The sequence below is a fragment of the Trichosurus vulpecula genome, chromosome 4, assembly GCF_011100635.1.
Source record: "Trichosurus vulpecula isolate mTriVul1 chromosome 4, mTriVul1.pri, whole genome shotgun sequence".
NCBI lineage: Eukaryota > Metazoa > Chordata > Mammalia > Diprotodontia > Phalangeridae > Trichosurus > Trichosurus vulpecula.
Window position 1 is genome coordinate 37,643,480 of NC_050576.1, and position 23,087 is coordinate 37,666,566.

Sequence of the window (23,087 nt, forward strand, 5' to 3'; positions counted from 1 at the left end):
GTCATATATGATGAAGAATTATCAATGGGCTGCAGTTAGCTTTGTTGGAGCAAATACCCACACAGATGAGACCACAGAGCCACAGATGTATGAACCTCCTACGTGCAAAGTCCTGCAGATAAAGGTTCCCCAAGCAATTTATAATCTAGTAGGTGAGTAAGACACGTTCACTTCTATAGTTATTTCCTAGATACAAAGTATGACCCCATAAGATCTTAGAGATGAGAAGGACCTTAGATGTTATCAAATCATTTTACAGATAAGGAAATTGTTAGTTAGAGCCCAATGTTCCTTCCAAGTATGTAAGAGATACAAAATGCTTTCAGAGTTCAAAAATATGTGAAATTACTTCTGATTAGGCTGATCTAAATGAAAGATGAGACATTTGAGCTGGGTCTTAAAGGATATACAGGATTGAGAGGCGGAAATGAAAACGAGGCAAGAACATTCTAGATGTCTAAACAGTCTGCAAATTACTGCTACCAGCATGAGTCAATACTCACAGAGTATTAAGGTGTGCTTGGGTAGTGGTGAGTAAATCAATTTAGTTAGAACATAGTAAAAAGGTGGGCTGGAGTGACATAATTAAAAGGGCACTTTAGAAAGTTTATAAGCATGAGGAGACAATAACAAAGGAGGACTAGCACAAGAAAAGTGGTATAAAAGTTCTCGTTTATGTTAGGTTTATAGGAGGATATGATTAAGAGGTCACATAAGATGGACACACTTGCATGGGCTGTAATCTTCACTAGAGGGAGTACCATCTATGTCAATTAGATCAGAAATCCATTGAAATAACCAAGTACACAAGGGGAAATGGAAGAGTCAGGACTGGAGGGCGGGAATCCAGCTATTATGACTGTTGTTAATACTAACTTACATTTACACGGCACTTTCAAGTTTAGAAAATACTTTACCAATAACTGTGAGAGGCAAACAGTTAGGAAAATACTGTGAAAGTCCATAGAGGAAGGAGTAAAGGCCTGCATGAAGGTCGTGGCAGGTAAAAGAGAGAGGGAGAAGAATTAAGAAGCTCCCAGCGAGAGAAGAGCAGAGGGAGTCAAAGATAACTAAGACATCATCCCAATCAATCCAGTCTGCTATAATCTACCTGCTGGACTCTAGCCCTACATTCTGGACTCCCTGCTGTCCATTTCCACCTAGATGTTCTGTGAGCACTCAGAGCCCAGCTAACCCACACCTGCCCTGCCCCCAGAGGCACCTGCCATCTCCAAAGCCGTGAATCCCATGGCCATTCTGTCTTCCTCTCCCATGGCCTCTCAGCAGTTTGTAACACTGCCGACCATCCCCTTCCTGGAAACCTCTTCCTTTGGCCTATAACAGTACTCTCTCCTGGTTCTCTTACCCTTCTGACAGGCCTTTTCAGGACCATTTCAGCTGCTTCTTCATTAACCTTCTACTCCCCAAGTGTGGGTTCAAGGCTCTGTCCTGATCCCTATTCTCTTTTAACTCTTGAGACAACAGAATTGGAATGAACCTCAGAAAGGGAACTGCTTCTATCACCCCCAATAAGCAGTTGTCCAGCCTGCACTGCAAAGCCTCTAGGAAAGTCACTGTGCCCAGCACATGGTGAGCACTGAAGAAATGCAAACTGAAAGGAGCTCATTACTTCTCAAGACAACTCATTCCATTTTGGTTGGGTGGAAACCTTACATTAAAATTTAAGGAACCTACTTAAGTGTCAAGCTGCATTTGTGTATATCGGGAAAGAACTGTAGTGCAGTATTAGGCTAACAATAGGCATCTGCTAATTTGCAAACGTCAATGTATCCCTTCTGGGATGGATCTGTTCTTATGAAAATGACCAGAATACTCAGAAGGACTGGAAATAGATTAGTCAATTACAGCATGAACACAGAGCCAAGCATTTCACAACCTGAAATTGTCAACACTTTCTCACTTGGTGATCTCATCAGCATCCATGGGTTTAATTATCATCCCTATGCAGCTGGACTGCCATACCCACATATCTAGTGCCAATTTATCTCCCAAACTCCAATCTTGCTGGACATTTCCCACTAGATACCCTGTCAACATTAGAAACTCATTTTCCTCATAAGATCCTCTACGGCTAAACGCTCCGATTTAGGTCTGGTCCTTAAGACCTTCCACAATTTAGCTCCAGTCTCTTTTCTTATTTTACCTTATTACCCTTCACAAAATCTAGGATGTAGCCAAAATGGATTACTGGATGTTCCCCACCCTTTTGTTTCATCTCCTGCCTCCAAAGCATTTGACAAGATTCCCCCCCACACCCCCTCAAGGCTTTCCTCTAGAATCCTGTTGTTCCTCCTTCAATACTCAGTTCAGATGCCCCCTCCTTAGCAAAGTCTTCCCTATCTTCCCCTATTACAGGTTTAGTGCATTATCCCTGTTCGATTACCAATTATACACTTTTAAAAATGTACGTACATGATGCATCTCTCCTCCAATAAAATGGAATCTTGTGGAGAGCAATTATCACTGATTTGGAGCTTTAAAGCGGAGGTGTCACACTGCCCCCAACCAGATTCAAATGTAACTGGGAAATGTTTAACAAAATAAGTTAAAATACAATATAACAAGGATAATGTTAATTTGTGGTTTTCTAAGTAAATATGCAGCAAGCAGGGATCCCTTTCTATTTCAGTTTGATACCACTCATGTAAGAAATCTAAGGAAACATTCAGTCCCACCCCCTCATTTTACAGATGAGGAAACTAAGGCCTAAAGAACAAGTGACCTGCTCCAAAACCCACCTATGACTTGAAATTCAGTGTGTATCTAATGTAATTCTTCATCCCCTACCAACCTACCAGAAAAATTAGATTATCTGGGCCTTCATTCACCTGGTAACATGAGCAAATGCTGTACCATATTCCCAGTCCTGTTTCACGCTACTCTTTCTCATACCAGTATACATCGGTTGTTTCCCAATCTTGTCTAGTTTGCTGCCTGTGAATGCGCTCAGGAATTTCCCCATGCCTGGCCCACTTTCCTTCGCCATCTGTCTGCTCCAATGTCACCATCTGCATGAGACTTTCCTTGGCCCTCCCGGCTTAAAGGGCTCTCGTTCACCTCACATTTTCTTAAGGACTTATCACTTTGGACTTTAACTGTACAATGTTCCTCTACTCCATGGAAATCTCGCCCTGTCCCACTTTTCTTCCTGTAATTCTGGAGTTGTTAAAAACTAGATGACAATTTCTTTCCAAGTAACTCCATCCTCTCAGATAACTGCCTTTTCCTCCTCCCAGGTTCACAGAAGGGCTCAGCTTTTCAGAGCAGCATCACCTGGTTTTAGTTATTCTATGTGAGGGGAAGGGACAGAAATGAAAAAGGAAGGCAGAAAATCATTATGTCAGCAAGTCAACTGTGAACTTCTATGGTTCCAAAAAATTCTCCTTTCAAACTATTTGCATATAACAGCAAAAAATGTTTTCCTAATAGTATACGCATGTGAAATGAACACCATATGAAAATGGTCATTGTTTGTTTGTCTTGCAAAGAATCGCTCTGCTCCAGGGGCAGTGCCGGGGCAGAGACCTCAGTACCACCGCCTCTGCATTTCTTACTCTGCTGCCCACCGAGCTGCTGCAGACAATCTCTAACCTGTGGGACGGGGTTTTACAACACTCTTCAACCACGTTACCTTGAAAGGCAAACACTGCAAACTTGATCTGTTGCGTAACAGTCACAGGTCAGGTTAGGTGGGCAAGTGCTGGCAGTTTTCCTCGTTACGTTACTGGTCACAGTTTTAGTAGAAACAACCTTCTTTTTTGTTGCTAACTTTCTAGATGTGATATCCACCGGTTTAGGTTGCTTTATGAGCTGTAAAGAAAAATTACATTGTTTTCTAGTTTTGGATTTGTCTAAGTGTTATCAAAAGTACTGGTGCCAAAATATAACTTCTAAAGTCACAACTTGGATACCAGGTTATGACTACAGGTTACGCTGCCCATTCTAGTCTGATAAAAGAGTGAGTCTTTCAGTTTAGTAAAATCCATTTTTGATGATGACATGTTATCTAAATCATACTTTAAACTACCACATTAGGTTACATGAGGAAAGTGCCACTCTCATTTTCTCAAAGGCCTTTGTAACTCTGGTAGAGGAGTATAAGAAAGGGAATATTCTCGTGTCTAACTCCATTTCAGAACCACAGACTGCACAAAGAGTAACTTAACTTTACTAACTTAAAGATGTTATTGATGTTAATATCTAGAACTAGGAGTTTGGGCTGATTTTCAAAAATTTAACATTTACAGCTGTAATCTTTTACGTTTCTAAAATGCTATTTTCCCTGCTCCATTAACAAATTTCAAGTAGACCACTTAAAAATATAACCAGAAAAAATGTACTATCAATTAACCAATGAGTATTTAGTTAGTGCCAAATATAAACATGGTCTATGAAGAACGCAGCCTCACTTTGACTGTAGCAACAGTTAACCACTAAACCATTTGAAATACTTCATGAGTAAAATGCAGGAGAAATTTGGAGAACTGGCAGTTTGGGCCAGATGTTCAAAGCAGCCATCTCTGGGGCACAACAACATTCTAACTTTTTTTCACAGCGAATGATACCAGGTTCTAAGTCCCTAAACTGTGTAAGTGACTCATTGTTCAGCATTACTTACTTTCGCGGCAGGGCTCTCATGTGAAATGGAGCTTTGTATATTGAAATTTCTTTCTCCCAAAACAGAGCGCTGGACAGAAAGGCCTACAGATCCCTCCTACAATACCAACAAAAACAAGGACAATAAGGATTATATCTGTAATACTTTCTGCCAGCTTTCCTCTGCTATAGTTTGGAAAGAGTTAAGGGACAAACAAAAGCAGCTGCAATCAAGTCATTTTGAGGCACCAAAATATTTCTGTGAAAGAAGAGAATAGTCTGGACAGAGCCATTAACCCCTGACAAAGAAGCCCCCAGCCCCCATGTGGACCCAAAGAAGGCCTAAAATCCTCTGCATGGATGTGACACTTTGCTGTGCCCCTAAAATGGAGATAGACACTAGAGAAACGTTCTTTTCTGCATTAGCTATGAGTACTGTTTCCTCTTTAAAAGAATCCTTACCCGATGTTTTTTTATGGCAAGCAGGGAAAAAAATCAAGCATTTTCTGTTTCATACAGAAAACACGTGATTTTGCACTATAATACACGTGACCAGAAGGTATTTTATAAACCTGGGAGCTAAATCTCAAATGTCATAAAATAACAAACATAATTCACCACAAATCTTATCAAAATGCTGTCAATTGAAGACACATACCAAATGAAAAATAATCACCAAGTATTGTTTCAGTGTTATATCCCCCCCTGTTGGATGAAAAAAATAACTTTAAAAACAGTACAAAATTATCAAAAACAAACAAAAAAAGGGGTAGAACCTTGCCATCTTTTCCGTGTTTAGTCTGAATTTGTACATGTGAGTAGGGCCTTTTAACAGCTGTTTGAGTGGATGATTTTGGTGCTGGGACACTCACTGAAACCTTGTTTGCCATGACTATGGGAGCTTTATTTTGTGAACAACTTTCCTGTTGGGCTTCCGACTGGACCAGTTTGAGTAGATCTACCTTTGTGTCACGGGTTCCTTGGGCCAAGCCAAAGTCTACTAAGGCATACCTACAAAACAGAATTAGGCACACAGGTTAGCTTTGGTACAGCTCAAAAAACGGAAGTGTCAGCAGTAATGTGACCTAATCTACGTTCATCAAACTACATCTGTAAAGAATCAAGCCACCATCAAGTAATCAATACCTGGTCCTACTTCCTTTCCTGAGAAAAGGGAAGAAGTTTTCTCTAGCAATATCACTTAAGAATTCTGTCGTAAGCCACGATAGAGACCTTTGCTAAAATGGGCTCCAGAAGCGAGTTCTTCATCTGCCTTTCTCAATTCCAAAGCCAAGAGTAAAAGCACAAAAGGGGTGAATTCTACCTAGAGGTCTGATGCTTTGTTTTCTGATGCTAGCAGCAGAACAGCAGGGTTTCTAGCTTGCTGCCATACCAGAAACTTTCCACATTAACAAGCTTAAAAAATATGCAGTCTAACATTACACAAAAAGCTAAATCTGATTCTGATTAAAGAAAGTAGAATGGCAAAAAATAAGTCAGATGTGTGCAAAAATCACAAATGAGAAATGTTCTAGCCTTGCTGTCATAAACAATGTGTTTTGATAATCACATCATTTATCAGCACACAGAAACATGTGCAGATTGTAACGTACTCATACCCGGCCAAAGTCAGCATCACTAAAATAAACAAAAAATAACCCCCAAGTTGAAAACTCTTGCCAATCTAATAATGCATTATTTACCATTAAATCCAGTTTTGAACATTGGAGCTGTTTCTTCTTAAATTGTTTTTTATTGCTTTGAGGATAATGGATAATTCCTTTTTTAGCTACAAATTGTTTCACTGCGACAACTTGGTCTTCTTGTTAAGTTTTCAACAAGCATTTTCAAAGGCAACATGTCTCCACTGCTGCTACAGACCTTCTTTACCTAGGTCAGAGCCCACATGCGACATCTTGACAAATACCTGTGCATTATCTATTCACCTTACACACTCACTTTTTAAGTCGCCTATTGTATAAGAAGTTGCTGGGCTTGACATCTCGATGGACAATCCCAAATTGATGAATGCGTCTCAAAGCTTTAAAAAGATTAAACATATATTCTCGAACTTCTTGAAAGGAAAGAGAATTCAAAATTTCCTGAAACACATGTTTTAAGAAGTATAATTAAATGATTATTCTCCATCTAAAAATCAAATTGTTTAAATATAAGGAGCCCTAAGACTCACCAAAAAGGATTCATGTTCCAGATATGGCATTGCAATAACCACATGATCATTTTTTCTAAAGCAATACTTAACTCCCATGACATTATCTTGCCCCCTAGAGGAAAAATACAAAAAGAAAAATCAGAATGCTACATATAACCTTGTTGGATGTTTAGAAATGGAATTTTTTAAAGTATAAATTATGCTTAAAGACTAACTTGAAATAATAAGCACAATGCATTAGGCAACACAAGATTAGCTGACATTCAAGTTTTATCAGTCAAGATGTGGTCAAGGTTGGGATTTAATGGAGCCATTACCCTCTTGAGACCAAAGCAACCTGTCCGTGGCATTCTTAACAAGTCACTTATTTATTACTTCAACTGTCCCCACTTTGTTTTCTTTTTCACTTCAGCTCTCCAATTCCCATTGTGAATTAGCAGCTTATAGTAAATCCTAGGGCCTAGCCCTGTGCCTTCCTTGTGTAGGCTCTCCCAAGGAGGCAATGCCCTCTCCTGAGGCAGGGCACTGCCTTCTTTGCCATGAGCTTCAAGGCTCAGGAAGTTACTCAAGGAACCAGGTGACATGACTTGCCCAGGGTCTCATAGGAAGCACGGGTCAGTCAGGACTTCAACCCAGGTCTTCCTCACTGAAAGACAGTTCTCTATGCCCCAAAGCCTCTCGTAGTAAACCATAACACATAAAAACAAATTTTTTTCTTTTGGAAAAAAATTTTATGAAAGCTACAAACTAACAAGCTATTGAAAATAAATTATAAAATCCAAATACTTGTAGTTTAGAGATTCTCATCTCAAGCATAGTATTTTAAAGCCTAAATTCTCAAGGTTCATTTGTTTACCATGCACATAGTACTGTGACAGACACACTGGGGACTGGGAAACAAGCACCAATCTCAGAGAATTTCCCACCTCGTGGCAAGAAAAGCTACATGGAGAAGGCATAGTAAAGGCAGAGGGATCAGTGAAGATGAGCTAGGCTGTACCTGGTCACTCTGAGCACATCAGTTTTGGGAGAGTAACAGAAATGAAGCCAGAATGTAAACATGAAGGACGGAAAGGAAGGAGAGGAAATAGAGGAAGTCACAACCAGAGAAACTAATTCAGTTGAAGCACTAAGAGGCCAGAAATGGCCTGGACGTGGTCACAGTACATCTGGATGTTGTGTGTACTTTCAGGCACTTTCTAGGTCTAAAGCACTGTTCAAAACCCTCATTTTCACATGAAGGTCACCCTCCTGGTGCACCAGCTCTGAGATGTCCTATCAAACTGAAAAGATTTTAAGGCTGGACCCAGTGACAGATGTAGCCTGCTGTCTGAGGACCCACCTAGATATTTTAAGAAGCTCACCAGTATGTTGTCTATCAGGTGGTGAGCTCCATGATAACTCCCAAAGGCTGCTGTTGTGTTATGGAGGAGCTGTAATCTATGCTGGTGGAAGGAGGACCTAGACTGGTGAAATCATGGATCCTGTCTGTCCTGGCAAGTTGGAATGCCACCTATTAGAGGACAACTAGGAGCAAAGAGGACTGGCAACGTACCACGTAAAGATCAGTTAAAGAACTGGAAGACAGAATTAAAGTAGGAGGGACCAGATCGAGTCAAGAGGCATTTATCAAGTGCCTACTATGTGCTAAGCATCTGGGATACAAAGAAAGGCAGAAACAGTCCCTGCCCTCAAGGAGGTCACAATCTAATGGGAGAGACAATATGCAAAGAACTAGGCTCCTACAAGATATACTTGGAAGACACAGAAGGTAAGCTCAGTACCAGCAGGTGACAGCTGTCTTCAAGTAGTTAAAGAACATGTTCTGCTTGGTCCCAAAGGGCAGAACTAGGAGCAGCAGGTACACGTGGCAGAGGCAGACTGAGGCTCAGCAGAAGGGAAAACTTGATAGTAATCAAAACTATGCAAAAGTGGCCCGAGGCCGCCTGGGATTGCCATCTCAATGACAGTCTCCCAACAGGTCAGCTAATAATCTGTCAAAGATGCTGTGGAAGACGATCCTATTCAGAGACAGGTTGAACTACCCAGGAGGAAAGGTTTCAGGAGGGAATTGGAAACAGGCTATAAAGGATGAGCTGGAGAGATGGAGATGGAGAAGTCTTTAAAAAAAAAAAAGGATAGAAGTTTGAAGGGGCAGGAGGAAAAGACAGTGAAGATTCTGAGCCAAATGTTCACTACAGGAGAAACATGGACTGGGATATAGAATATATAGAATAGACGATCTGAATGTCAGGCTGAAGAATGTAGACTTTTATCCTATGGATGATGGAGAGTCAATGAATGTTTTCCAGTCAGGGAATACCCGTGTGAAAGCACACTCTAGCAGTATTAATTTGGTGGTAATATATGCAATGAATTGGGGAGCAAAAATACTGGGCGCAGGAAGGCCAGTTAGAAAGGAATTTGGGTGTAAAGTGAAGAGGGCTGAGATACAGAGGAAATTAAAAGAAAACTGTGCTTAGGAAAGAGGAAGAACCAGGACAGCATTCATAAATCAAATATAAACGTAGAGAGGAGATTCCAAGATGACTTCCCCTGCTTTACCCTGGATGAGCTGAGGAACAGTGCTGTGAATGAAGGAAAAGTCAGGAAAGTATACCTATCTGTAGACAAAAGGATTCTTAATTCAGTGTCAGCTATAGTGAGTTTAAGGTGTTAGAAGGACATCCCACGGAAACGTCCACTGGACAGCTGGCAGATATTGGGTGAGAGGTCAGGGCTGAAGACACATATTTACACAGTTTTAATATTTAAATTATGAGAACAGGTCCTCTATGGGAGAACAAAAGAGAACAGGACTGTGCCTTGAGGGACATCTTTCATTAAGGGGCAGGAAAAAGGAGAGCAATCCAAACAAGATTGGCAGAAGTGGGAAATCTAAGACACTGTACCACTGCAGTCATGGGAAGAATTATCAGAAGGACGCAGTGACTAGCAATGTCAAATGAAGTAAAGGCACCACAGAGAATGACAGCTGGAAAAAAGACTGGGCCAGAAAGCTGCTCTAAATGTGACTTTTGAGAAGAGGGTCAGTACAGTGGCAAGGATGAAAGCCAGCACACAGAGGAAGATAGAGAAAAAGTGTAGTGAAGAAACAGAGATGGGATTTAAGTCACTAATTCTAGAAACAAGGTGCTAAGAAGGTGGACATGAGGATCAAACAAATACTGTTTTAAGATGGGAAGATCTGTACATGTCTGAAAGGGTGAGGGGAGAGACTAAAAGACACTAGGAAAGAAAGGAGAGAGGACTTGAACTATGCAGTCAGATGAAGCGAAAGACCTAGCAGACAGCCCACTTCCCATGGCAAAGGTGGAGGCAATTTGATCTGCTAGAAGTAAATAAGAATTTAGTTATGATTTCATCAATTCTTGCTTTAGGAAAATAAGGTCAGTGACCATTAAAGTCATGTTTAACCCTTTTTGAATGGCCCAGAATTGAGTTCACTGCAAAAAACAATGGTGACTGTGTGCAAGGAGCCAACCTTGACACCAAGAGATCAGTTCCAAGGATGCAGGGTCTTTGAGGATATCATGCAATTCATGACCAGGTTCCTGGTCATCCTTGTTGTAGCCTCCTTAAAGATCTTTTCCAAAATGCAGTTAATGTAACCCAAGTATATTCCTAATTACCTACCCAGCCACAGTAAGACATTGGAGTTCAGCAGCAATTCTTAGAGGATGACTTGTAGGAATTAAGTGTTTCAGAGCAATTTTCTCTTCAGGTCCCATTTTTAACTGTGCAGTGGCCAAGTAAACAGAGCTGAAAGTACCTGTGGAAGATATTGAAAAATCTTCAGTATCTGGTTTTTGCAAGCATAACAAAACCCTACTAAAATGCTAAATTGCAAAAAATATTTTAACAAAATTATAACAAACCATCTATTTTTAAAGTTTATTTTATCAGTAATGAGCCTATCAACAGATTACAGTAAGTATAATGCAAAGTAAAATATGGCATATTTCCATTTTGAATAAATTCTTCCTTCCCTCCGACTGCTTTTGAGTGTGCTATAAGTTCCCATAAACCTTTGCAAATCTATATAACTACGTTTAAATCAATGTTTCCAGGGCTAACACCAATATGTCATTCTAATTGTTTGTTAAATTGGGATGTTTTAGTTTTTTCCTAAAGACAACCACACAGGTTTGATGGTAAAACTAAGAATGAAACCTTAAAAAAATCTAATTCTTTAAGCAGACTTCTATATCCTAATATTTAGAAACTAATTACAGATACCATGTTATCATTTTCTAATCCCATAGTCCTGCCACCTTTGCCCCATTCTTTTATGGGATGAGCATGTTATAAGTTTTTATTCTTCACCCATTCATTCGTTGACACACTTTTTACTTTCTTAACCCTTTTAAAATCTGCTTTCCAGAATGATTTACAGCCTACCCCCTTCCCCCTGTAAATAGATTTCCTGATTCACCCAGCATCTTTTTAAATAATTATTAACATCATGCTACTGTTACTATACAAACTTGATTTCCTTTGTTATATCATTTTAGGTATCATATTGATATGATAAAAATATTTTTAAAATTCTATGACATTTACATATTGGAATATTAAACAGATTTGTATATTTTGAATTAATAGAGAATGCTCATTAATGTACTGGAAGGGAACACAGAAAGGATACATATAATTCAGTTTCATGTATCTAATGTGTTTCATTCCAGCTTAAAAGTCAGCTAATAGTCTTTGAAGTAAAACTAAGTAACAATAAAAACTTCTTACTATGTCAAAGTTAGTAATATAACTTAATTTTCTTAACATTTAAAAAGGAATATTAAAGGGAATTTCTTCAACAAGAAATAATGGGTACCAGAAACATACACATCAGAAAAAATATTGGAATAACATTTTTTTAAAATTCAAAATTAGTCCCAGATCTACCTTCTCCAATTTTGTCCTCAATCTTAAACACACTACCAAGCTGTGGCACTGCTTCATATAGTTTCTCAATATCTTTTTCAACCCCTGTTGAGGAAATAAACATTTGAAAGCATTTATAGTCACACTCAATTAACCAAAATAGATTTACTACATTATTTCCTGAAGTTAAAGAAGCCAGTGAAATGAATCATAAAACCCAAGCACTTAAATATACACACAAAAGACAGTTTACAGAACTGACAGGAAATCATATAAATTTATGTTTACCAAAACGTAACTTACGCAGACTGTAGAATTTTTATACAAAATTTACAGTTTTGGAATTACACAACTTTAATCTCAACTACTTTTTGATCATATAAACAATTACAGCACCATTACTTTGGATCTAGCACAAAGGAACTCAAGGCAGCAAATAACCAAGGACATTTTGTACTCTTATCACTAGATGGCATGACAAGGACATAATACATTCTTGGAAAACTGAACTTCTTTCCCTGAAACATATGAGTTCTTTCAAATTTAGAAAAGATTCACATTTAGGGTATTCCCAATGGATATCTTCAATGAGTACTATTAATGCTCAGAAGGAGCTTAAAAAATTTCCCAAGCTACGTACACTGTAAAAACTAAGTTGGTTTTAAAGAAATTGTAAGGCCTTTACACTAATTACAATATAATGAAAAATTTTAGCAGGAGTAAAGAAAGATTGTCTTAGAAAGACATTTTTAGACCTTCCATTATAATGTTTGGGCCAGGAATTAGCAAGCTTTTAGAAGGACATGCACCATTCACCTGAAACACTCTGACCATTCTCCAGGCACAATTTTGTAGAATTCTAATATGCTGGTAGAGTAGCCAAAGGCGGAGGCAGGGCCAAGAGGATGCAGCGTGGAGAATGGAGCAGATGTTCAGGCACACTAACAAACAAACCATGGTGTTTTACGGATCACAAAGCCAAAGGGACTTTGTGCCAGCCCCTAATACATGAGCATTCCTTGTGTTACTAACATTCAGACCAGGAACTGAAAGGTGTATTTTGCCATCTTATGTGGTTCTAGAAACAATAAACTCAGGTCCAAAATAGGAAATAGCTGAAGGAAAAATGTTCCACAAGCACTGATATGCCAACATTACAACTGGTAGGAATTCAATCCAACAAAATATATCAAGTACTTATTATGTTCAAAGCATGGCGCCCAGAAGAAGGAAAAAATACAGATCTTGAACTGGAAGAACTCTTTTAATCTGACAGGGAGAAGACAATGGTTAAATAAATAAGGAGAATACAAAGCAGAATGGGATATGGGTGAAGGAGATTCGGACAAATCGCTCTGGTAAAATATCACTTTAATAGGCAAGCTCCTAATGCAGGGCAGAAAATGCACCACAGAAGTATCCCTGTGTCTGGATGGGATGGGGCCCAAGATGGCTACATCATTCTGTAAGGCTACCTTTCTTATTCAAAAAGAAGAGGACTGTGAGAAGGTGGGGATGGAAAGGGGAATTGAGCAGTGTTTTACATTAAAAAGATATATTCATGGGAGAAAATCTAGGAATCCTAGGAGAAAGCAAAGTGGGAAGCAACTAAGTAGAAGCAGAAATGGACATGATTTTGTCATCAAATAACTTACTCAGGACCACCTGGACTGAGAAAATAAACAGAAAGGAAGTTTAGGAAATGGCCTAAGTGCGGCACAAAGCCAGGACAACACAGGCATGGACTTCAATCACCTGGATATTTGCTGGAGCTTTGTCCAGGAAGCATCAAGTGCTGAACCTAGAGTCAGGAAAACTTGGGTTCAAAGCCTGCCTCAGACACTTAATAGCTGAATGACCCTGGGCAAGGCCCTTAATCTCCGTCTGCCTCAGTTTTCTCATCTGTAAAATGGGAAAAATAATAGCATCTATCTCCCAGGGTTGCTGTGAGGATCAAATGAGATAATATTTGTACTTTGCAAAAAGCACGTTACAGCATTATATAAACGTTAGCTAATTTTTCTCCAGTGCTTAATATATTGCCTGGCCCATAACAGGCATTTAATAAAGGCCAGCTGACTGTGTCAAAAACAGAGAAGCTAGTACTTTCTTGGACTGCCTGAATGACCATTTCATCTTTCAAAAGTTAGAGAAACCACGACGGATACTGGTTCTAGATGTGACTCTGACCAATAAGGAAGAACTTTGCGCTAAAGTAAAAATTAGAAGTCTTCGAAACCAAGGACCTCTCTTACCTTAGAACTGGTGAGAGGAAAGCTAGGAAAAATCTGGCATGCACTCTAGATTTTGGGAAAGCAGTTTTCAAAGGGTTCAGAGAAAGGATAATTAGGGTGCCAAGGCCCCAAATTCCCATGGAAGCCAGCCTAGGAGGGACAGAAAGGGATCAAGAATGCAGTTCTGAAGACAAACAATCACAATGAGGGGAGAAAGGTGGATTTATCTAAAAAGATCAATATAGATTGATAGGAAACTCACTGACCAACTTCAGTTTTTAGAAGACACAAAACAAAGATGGAAGCAAGATAACAGAGGATGAACATAAAAGCCTAGAAAATCTTATAAATGTTGACAACAGCCCTTGACTAAAGCCACAAAGAGTTGGGTTTAGCAAAGAATGCTAAGGTTAACAAAGGTATCAGTTTGTTTTTTAAAGCCATGTTAGGGATTAGAAGAGGCTAAAATAACGGATAAAGCTGCTATTTGGAATGGTTGGAAGGAAGCTAAAAGCCGAGAGACAGAAGGTATCACTGCTCAACTCTTGTTTTGCTTGTTTTCTCTGTGAAGAACGATCCTGAGACCCTGAAGGGCAGAATCAATGTAAGAGGAAATTGAGAGCACTAGCTGTCCTTGAGTTTAAATCACTGGGCCCAGATAAACTACAAGAGTACTAAAAAAAAAAAATTAGCAGATGTCAGTGAGTCCATCAATAAACATTTGTTTAATTATACACAACCACAGATATATGGATTCGGTGAGGACTAACCCTGACAGACTGCTCTTCTCAGCAACACAAGGTGCAAAGACAACTCCAAACAACTCAAGATGGAGAATACTATCGTCATTCAGAGAAAGAACTATGAAGTATGAATGCAGATTGAAGCACACTTTATGCTCGCCTTCCCCCTCCTCCCCCGCCTTTTTTTTCCCTCTCTTTTTGTTTTTGGGTTGTTTTTTTTTTTTGGTTCTGTTTCTTCTTTCTCATGATTCATTCCATTGGTCATAATTCTTCTCCACAACTTGACTAGCTCATAAACTAATTCAATGCGAAGTTATACATGGAAGATATATGGGATTCCATGCCATCTTGGGGGGGGGAGGGGGGGAAGGAGGGAAGAAAATCTGGAACTCAAAATTATGTAGAACCAAGTGTTGTAAACCAAAAATAAAAAATGAAAAAAAAAAGAAAAGACACTTCATATACAAAATGGATATAAAAATAAAAAATAAAACAATAAACATTTGTTTAAGCACCTACTATGCACCAAGTACTGTGCTAAGCACTGGGGATACTGAGGCAAAAGACAGTCTCTCCCCTCAAGGAGCTTAAGATCTAATGGGAGAGCCAACAAGCAAATACATATTTATAAACAAGCTAAACATACAGGAAAAGTAGGAAATAGAGGGCAGACACTAAAATTAATAGGGGTTGGAAATGCTTCCTCTAGAAGCTGGGATTTTAGCTAGGACTTGAAGGGAGCGTTGCTCCAAGCATGAAGGACAGTTTCATTTGAGGAACAGCTAAGAGGCCAGGGTCACTGGATCAAAGACCTGTAATTTCATGGGCAAAGGGACTTGTTGATGAAGAAATCCCTTCTACCACTGCAGATCAGCACCTGATCAGCAACTCTGAGTCTTCAAGAGTGGCTGGGGCACTGACCAATGAAGCCCCCTGCCCAAGGTCACACAGCGGAGAGGGATCAGAAGTGGGAGTTGACTCTCTAACAACTACCCCAAGGCAAAAGTATCAAGCACTACGACTGGATTCCAAAAATCAATCTCACATTAGATTATCAGCTACTTGAGAGAAGGGACTGGCTTGGTTTGTTTTCCTTTCTTTGTATTCCTAGCACTTAGTACAAAGACGGCATTCAGTAGGCACTTAATCATTTCTTTTTCACTGACTAATACAAGGTGGGAGGTGTGTCCTTAGTCCGAGGAGACAGTCTTTCATGACAAAGCCACCAGGGGGATCCAGCAGACAAAAATCTAACCGCAGAAAAGCTTCCTGGCGTCTTAAGACAGCTCCACTGGGCCCTGGGCAGGCTTACCTAGACCACAGGGCTTAGTGCTGACTACCACATTTTGGAGATACCTAGAAACTGGAAGGAGTCCGGAGGAGGGTGACCAGGTCAGTGAAGAGTCTCATGATTGCTCCCAGATCTCATTAGACTGTTAGCTCCCAGAGGCCTGGGGTAGTCTGCCATTTGGCCAGACACACACGTATTCTCTGTGTCTGTCTGGGGGGCAAGAAGAAAAGAGAGCCCCAAAGAAATCCCAGAGAGATCAGAAACCCCTATGGTGGGGGCTTTGAAAGCTAGAGGAATAGCAGTGACCAGAGCAGTGGGCAGCTCCCAGGTCCCAGTATTCTAAGGTGGTCTGAGACACCTTAGAGGACCCGGAAGATTCAATGCTCTGAACCTCAATGATACAGGGGGACATAACTCCAAGAAGTGGAGACCAGTGCAGGGGCCTCAGGTGAGCTAACCACACCACCCAAAAACTAAGCAGGGGCTAGAGCTTGGCCAAGCTGGAGAAGTGGGTAAATCAAAGAAAACACCAACCAAAAAAGTAATTGTTATAAATCTAGAGATCTTCAAAAAGAATGAACAAGTAACTTCATTAACAACTACAAGCAGTGATTCAAAGGAAAAAACAGATTTTCCACAAGGATTACAAGAATCACCAGGAGAAATAAAGCAAGCGATTTTAAAAAAAAGAAATATGTGTTGGAGGAAAGATAGGGAAGTAGAATAAATACCTTAGAAGAGAAAATGGTAAACTTTATCCAAGTAACACGTTTCCTACTAACCAGAACAACCCAAACAAATATCACCACTCCAGGAGACAGAACAAAATGAAACAAAATATTAAAACAAACACCAAAAAATAGAAGAAAATGTCAAGCATCTGATATCAAAAAACAACTGACCTGGAAAACAGGTCGAGGAAAGATAATCTGAGAATCAATGAACTCCTTGAAAAACATAACTAAAAAAAAGCCTAGACACTATATTTTAAGAAATCATATGAAAACTGCCCAGCTCTATTAGAACTAGAGGGCAAAGTGAAAGTAGAATTGACCAATGACCTCCTGAAAGGAACACTAAAAGGAAAAGTCCCAGGAATGTCACAGAGTTCCATGTCAAAATCCAAAGTTCCCATGTCAAAGAAAAAACTACTGTAAACATCTGGAAAGAAGCAATTTAAGTACCAAGGAACTACAGTCAGGATCATGTAAGCTCTGGCAGAGAGATTAATATTCCACAATATTAATAACAATACTAGCTAATATTCACGTAGTGCTTACTATGTGTCAGATACTGTGTTAAATGCTTCACAATCATTATCTCATTCGGTCCTCACAACAATTATGGGAGAGTAGGTGCTATTATAATCCCTATTTTACAGATGAGGAAACTGAGACAGCGAAAGGTTAAGTGACTTGTCCAGGTTGGAGTATCTCAGGCTGGAGTTGAACTCGGGTCTTCCTGACTCCAGGCCAAGCCCTGTATCTACTGTACCACCTAACAGAGGAAGTTCAGAAAGAAGCACAAAGCACATAGTTTTGAAATTAATGTGTGGAATTATCATACACTTTTTTAAAAAAGTGGTGTGAAGTAAAAATTCACAGTTTCATGTATAATCTTCTTTTTGTGTTTTGCTATTTAGATAAAAATGGTTTTTCTGGGTATTTAACAAGCTCATAAAAAAAAATTTAAAAGAAGTATAAGACCGCTGTGAGAAATGATTAGGCAAGAGTCATGTCTTAAATTCAACTTTGATGGATGTATTCGATCACAATAAACTGTGAGTAGGCTAGAAGGTTTTCTAGGTAAGAATAAGGAGTAATCATCTTTGAAGGGAGGTCAGTAGCAATAATTGATCTGGAGAGCAAGGCAGGAAGAATTGGAGTCAACTAGGATAGGTATGAAGCCCCTTTTGTTTCTGTAGTACAAGTGAACAACCTGAAGAAAACAGGTTTGTCTACAGATTCTTTTTATAAGCATTCATTGACTTTAAAATAAAGAGACAAAAGTGTGTGACTGGCTTCTATTAAGAAATATTTAACTGTCAATAGGAAACAGTTAATAATGTAAATTATGAGATGAGGCTTTTCATAGTGCTAACAGACATCTTGGTATCTTTGTGAAAATCAGAGTCAAACTATTATAGAACTAAAGATGGCCTAGTTACATTCGGTTTAGAAAGCTAAGTTTTATGTAGCAGTATATATAGTATGGTAGAAAGAACATAGCCTTGTGGTCAGGAAGCCTAAACTCCAAGTCCTCTATAAAGCCTCTTCTAGAAGAGTGGTCAGCAAACTATAGGTGAGCAGTCTCATCTACTCTAATGTGGCCTGAGAGCTTTCCATTCTAGTGTTCCAGGCCAAATAAAAATCATCAGTGGGCTGCATTTGGCCCCCAGGCCGGTTCGCCAATGCCCACACTAGCACGTTCCTCAGTGCTGTGGATACTATGATCTAGTCCAGGTTACTTAAATTCTCGGGATCTTCTCTTCTCCATATGTAAAATAAGCGGTGTGGGCCACATAAACTCGTCTTACTCAAGAGTTATTCTGACCCCAAGTAGTTTTCCTGATTTTTAGGCGGCTGTACAAGCACTCCACCGCAAACTTAGAGCTAAACAGCTGGTCCCCGGGGTTGGAGGCCTCACCCGTCGGCCTGCAGTTCTGCCCGTATTTTCTGCAGGAGCCCTCGGTCTGCAACTGCTCCTCCGGGGGCGACGGAGGCTGCTGCTCGTCGGGCCGAACCCCCAAAGACGCCTCCATGACAATGACGCGGGATCCCGAGGCCGGCTAGAGGCCCATGTCCGCGGAGGCTGCTCAGGCCGGGGACACCTGGAGGAGACAGCACAGTTAAAGCCCTGGCTGGTCATGCGGGGACCGCAGCCGCTGCGATGGCTGGGCGCTCCTGAGAGGGGTCCTGTTAGGACGGAATGGGGGGGGGAGGGCTAAAGAGCGTCTTCATTGGTTGTGGGGGGCTGGACTAGTTCTAGGGTCCCTCCAGCCCAATCCCCTCAATTGTACAGGTGTGGAAACTGAGGCCAGGAGAGGAAGAGACTGTCCCAAGGTCACACGGGGAGTTTCGGTCCTCCCAGATGGGACGGGTCGGGAACAAAGCGGGGCTCGTTGACGATGAAGGGCCGGAAGGGGCCTTAGGGGTCAACCACCTCACTTTACAGATGAGGAAACTGAGGCCCGGAGCGAGGACGCGTCTTGCCCAGGGTCACACGGGTAATCAGGGGCAGGGTCCTGAGTTCTATAACTTCTGAAGGCCCTGGTCGGCGGTCGGGAGTCTACGGGTTCCGCTCCGCGCCCGAGGTACAAGGTACGAAAGGAAAAGGAAAGGTAATGGGAATGAATGAGCCGGCGGTCCAGGCTTCCTCGCGCGCATGCGCTCGCGCATGCGCGGACGCCCACCGCGCCGGCCCCTGGGGACAGCCGCCCTGCGCTGCGCAGGCGCGTCGCTTTCCCGCCCGAAGACCGAGGATGGCGGACGGAGGCGGGAGGACAGCAGGGAAAGAGAGAGGGCGGGGAGGCGATCACAGCCCCGCCGCGCGGGCCCCCGACTTAATTCCTCCCCTCTCTGGGATCTCCTCTGCGCTTCCGGCCACAGAACACTCGCCGACTCACCCCAAACTCACAATCGGAGGCCGTGCAACTTCCTCCGCCGGGTCCCGGGATTCGCCGCCTCTGGGTTCCAAGCTCTCCTCAGCAAGCCGGTGGGCGAAACGCGCCTGCGCAGCACCTTCCCGCCTTGCCGCGGTCCTCCCCGTATTCCAGCCGCGCGTGCGCACTCGCCTGCTCCAGCGCTCCCCACTGGGAACTTAGGGAAAGGCCTCTCCCTGATGGCGAAGTACTAGGGAGCCCTGGAGGGATGCAGGGAAGGTGTGGGAGGAACTTGGAACAGAAGAGCCCGTGTCAGCAAAGGACTCAGCCCTTTTTCATAAATGAATGATCAGACAAAATAATGGTCATTATCAAGCAATTTGGAAGGGCTATAAAAAGTTTATCCAGCTGGGTGACTCTGGGCAAGTCACTTAACCTCAGTTAAGCCTCATTTTCTTCATTCATAAAATGGGAGTGATAACGGCACCTATTCCTCAGCCAGGTTGTGAGGTCATAATGAGATAATATTTGTAAAGCATTTTTCAAACCTCGAATGATGCATAAGTGCATTATTATTATTGTTAATATAATAATTATTATAATAAATAATATATTATTATTTTGTTTGTTTTTCAGAGGGGAAGGCAAGGCAGTTTGGGTTAAGTGACTTGCCCAAGATCACACAGCTAGTAAGTGTATCAAGTGTCTGAGGCCGGATTTGAACTCAGGTCTTCCTGACTGGGGGGGTGGGGGGGGGCTCTCCTCACTGCACCACCTAGCTGCCCCTAGCTATCATTATTATTGACTATAAACTGGGGAGCAGATTGATGGAGGAGGTTAGGACCAGGCTCTATCCCTATCTCTATTCCAATATTCCAGGCCCAGAAAGACCTAGGTTCAAGTGCTGCCTCTCACTGGGGCAAGTCAAAATCATCAAAATTCCAGTGAACTACCAGAAGTTTTTGAGGAATTGTCTGTGCATTTATGGAGGCAGTTTCCATACTCAATTTCCCTACACCAATAAAAATCGCAGGCCTAGAGAAAAATAAATTCCACACCACACTTTCCATTAGTGGCCTATTTCTATGTCTTTCCCCTGGTGAAAAAGGGGACAATGCTCCTGAAACTTGGAGGTTTTAATTCAGTTCTTCATCTTTTCTGGGAACAGCCAGGATGTGCAGTGGATAGAGTGACAGGCCTGGAATCAGGAACATCTGAGTTGACAAGCCTGCTCAGATACTAGCTCTGTGACCTTGGGCAAGTCACTTAACCCTGCTTGCTTCAGGTTCCTCATCTGTCAAATGAGCGGGAGAAAGAAATGGCAAACCACTCCAGTATCTTTGCCAAGAAAACCCCAGGTGAGCTCACAAGGGTTTGGACACAACTGAACAACAACAAAAAACCTTTCTGTGTCCTGGGCCCTTTGGGCAGTGGAACAAAGCCCATAGAACCCTTCTCTGGACAATGGTTTTTAAATGCAGAAAATCTAATGCATAGGATTACAAAGAAAACCAATTTTATTGAAATACATTTATCAAAAAAATTTATGTGTGTATGTGTGTATATATGTGTGTGTATATGTACACATACATACATATACACGTATGCATACACACATACATACATACACACACACATATATATATGTATATAAAAACAATTTTAAGTTCACCATCCCCATGTTAAGAAAACAGGTTTTAATTCAAGGCTTTCCAAAGTAAAAGATATGAACAGTAATGTACTGGATTAAGCAAATACTTCTTATCAAGGCTTCCTGCCTCTAGTCTCTTCTCTTAAATCCATTGTATCAATTACTGCCACATTTATCTTCTCCAAATACCACTTACTTTATGTCATTTCTTTACTCAAAACCCCACAGTGACTCCCTTATTAATGATCAAGTCCCAATCTAGCATTTGAGGTCCTTCATAATCTACCCCCACTTCATTCCGTTTCAAATAGGACGAAGTCTAAACTCCTTTAACTGGAGTTGAAGATCCTTCACAATGTGGTCCCTATTTACATTACCAGTATTCCTTAATATCAGCCCTTTACTCCCTCCTACTTCTTTTTTTTCCTTTTATTGAGGCTACCTTCTATTGTAGGGGGAAAGCATTTATTTTATTAAACATTAACTATGTGCCAAAGTATGTTATTTCACTGTATCTTTCCTTTGGTGAGAAAGGAGAGAATATGCTGAGTGTTGGGGATAGAAATATAAAAGCAAAGACAGTCCCTGTTGCCAAGGAGTTGACATTCTAAAGAGGGAAACAACACATAGAAGAAAGTGGTTATCTAGTAAATGGATCTACAGACTCCATTCAGGATCAATGGTATAAATGATTTAAACTTGGTTCTTGGTAAATGGTAGGATTAATCCCTTGAAAGGGATTGCCTCAGAAAAGGCACATGCATCCCAGTGAGGTAGTTGATGAAAAGGTTTTGAAAGAGATGGTTGGAGAAGAGGGACAGTGATGCAAGAAAATTATGAAAAGAGAATCAACAGCTTGATAAAGAAGGCACCAAAAAAAATCTGAAGAAAATAACATCTTAAAAAAAAATAGAATTGGCCCAATGGTTAAAAAAAAAAAGGCACAGAATAATTCCTTAAAAATTAGAATTGTGGGGCAGCTAGGTGGAGCAGTGAGTAGAGCACCAGCCTGGAGTCAGGAGGACCTGAGTTCAAATCCGACCTCAGGCACTTGACACACTTACTAGCTGTGTGACCTTGGGCAAGTCACTTAACCCCAATTGCCCTGCCTTTGCCCCTTCAAAAAAAAAGAAGAAAAATTAGAATTGGGCAAGTGGAAGCTAATGACTCCATGAGACATCAAGAAGCAATACAACAAAGTCAAAAGAATGAAGAAATAGAAGAAAATGTGAAATAGCTCATTGGAAAAGCAACTGACCTGGAAAATAAATGGAGGAGAGAGAAGCTTTCCCAATATGATCAAGGGTGAAGCAAGGATGCCCATTATCACCTTCATTATTTAATACTGTATTAGAAATGTTAGCTACAGCAATAAGAAGAAAAATGAAAGGATTTAAAGTAGGCAACAAAGACACAAAACTATCACTCTTTGCAGATGATATGATGTTATGCTTAGAAAATCCTAGAGAATCTACTAAAAAGCTACTTGAAATTATTAAGTTTTATCAAAGTTGCAGGATACAAAATAAACCCATTAAATCATGAACATTTCTATATATTAACAACAAAGTCCAGCAAAAAGAGAAATTCCATTTAAAATAACTGTAGACAGGATAAAATACTTGGAGTTGACCTGCCAAGATAAGCCCAAGAACTATATGAACAAAATTACAAAACACTTTTTCCACAAAGAAAGTCAGATCTAAAAATTGGAGAAATATTAATTGTTCATGGTAGGCCAAGTCAATATAATAAAAATGACTACCTAAATCAATTTGCTTAGTTCTATACCAATCAAACTACCAAAAAATTATTTTATAGCACTAGAAAAAAATAACAATTTATCTGGAAGAATAAAAGGTCAAGAATATC

The 23,087-nt window shown here is 40.7% G+C and overlaps 1 protein-coding gene across 2 annotated transcripts in view; it reads right to left on the reverse strand.

The window, feature by feature from the left end:
- The window catches only part of CDC7 (cell division cycle 7), a 27,236-nt gene extending 7,535 nt beyond the window's left edge, over nt 1-19,701 (reverse strand). Inside the window, exons 1-9 of one of the 2 annotated variants that reach the window (XM_036754619.1) lie at nt 19,589-19,701; nt 18,610-18,793; nt 11,717-11,800; nt 10,448-10,583; nt 6,809-6,902; nt 6,577-6,719; nt 5,490-5,628; nt 4,640-4,735; nt 3,653-3,831 (exon numbers count right to left, since the gene is read on the reverse strand). In XM_036754619.1, coding sequence (XP_036610514.1) covers nt 3,653-3,831; nt 4,640-4,735; nt 5,490-5,628; nt 6,577-6,719; nt 6,809-6,902; nt 10,448-10,583; nt 11,717-11,800; nt 18,610-18,724 — 986 coding nt within the window. In that variant the 5' untranslated portion in view covers nt 18,725-18,793; nt 19,589-19,701. Of the gene's footprint in view, nt 1-3,652; nt 3,832-4,639; nt 4,736-5,393; nt 5,629-6,576; nt 6,720-6,808; nt 6,903-10,447; nt 10,584-11,716; nt 11,801-18,609; nt 18,794-19,588 lie in introns of both variants that reach the window. The other variant, XM_036754618.1, reaches the window with a different exon arrangement.
- Between the last annotated feature and the right edge of the window lie 3,386 nt (nt 19,702-23,087).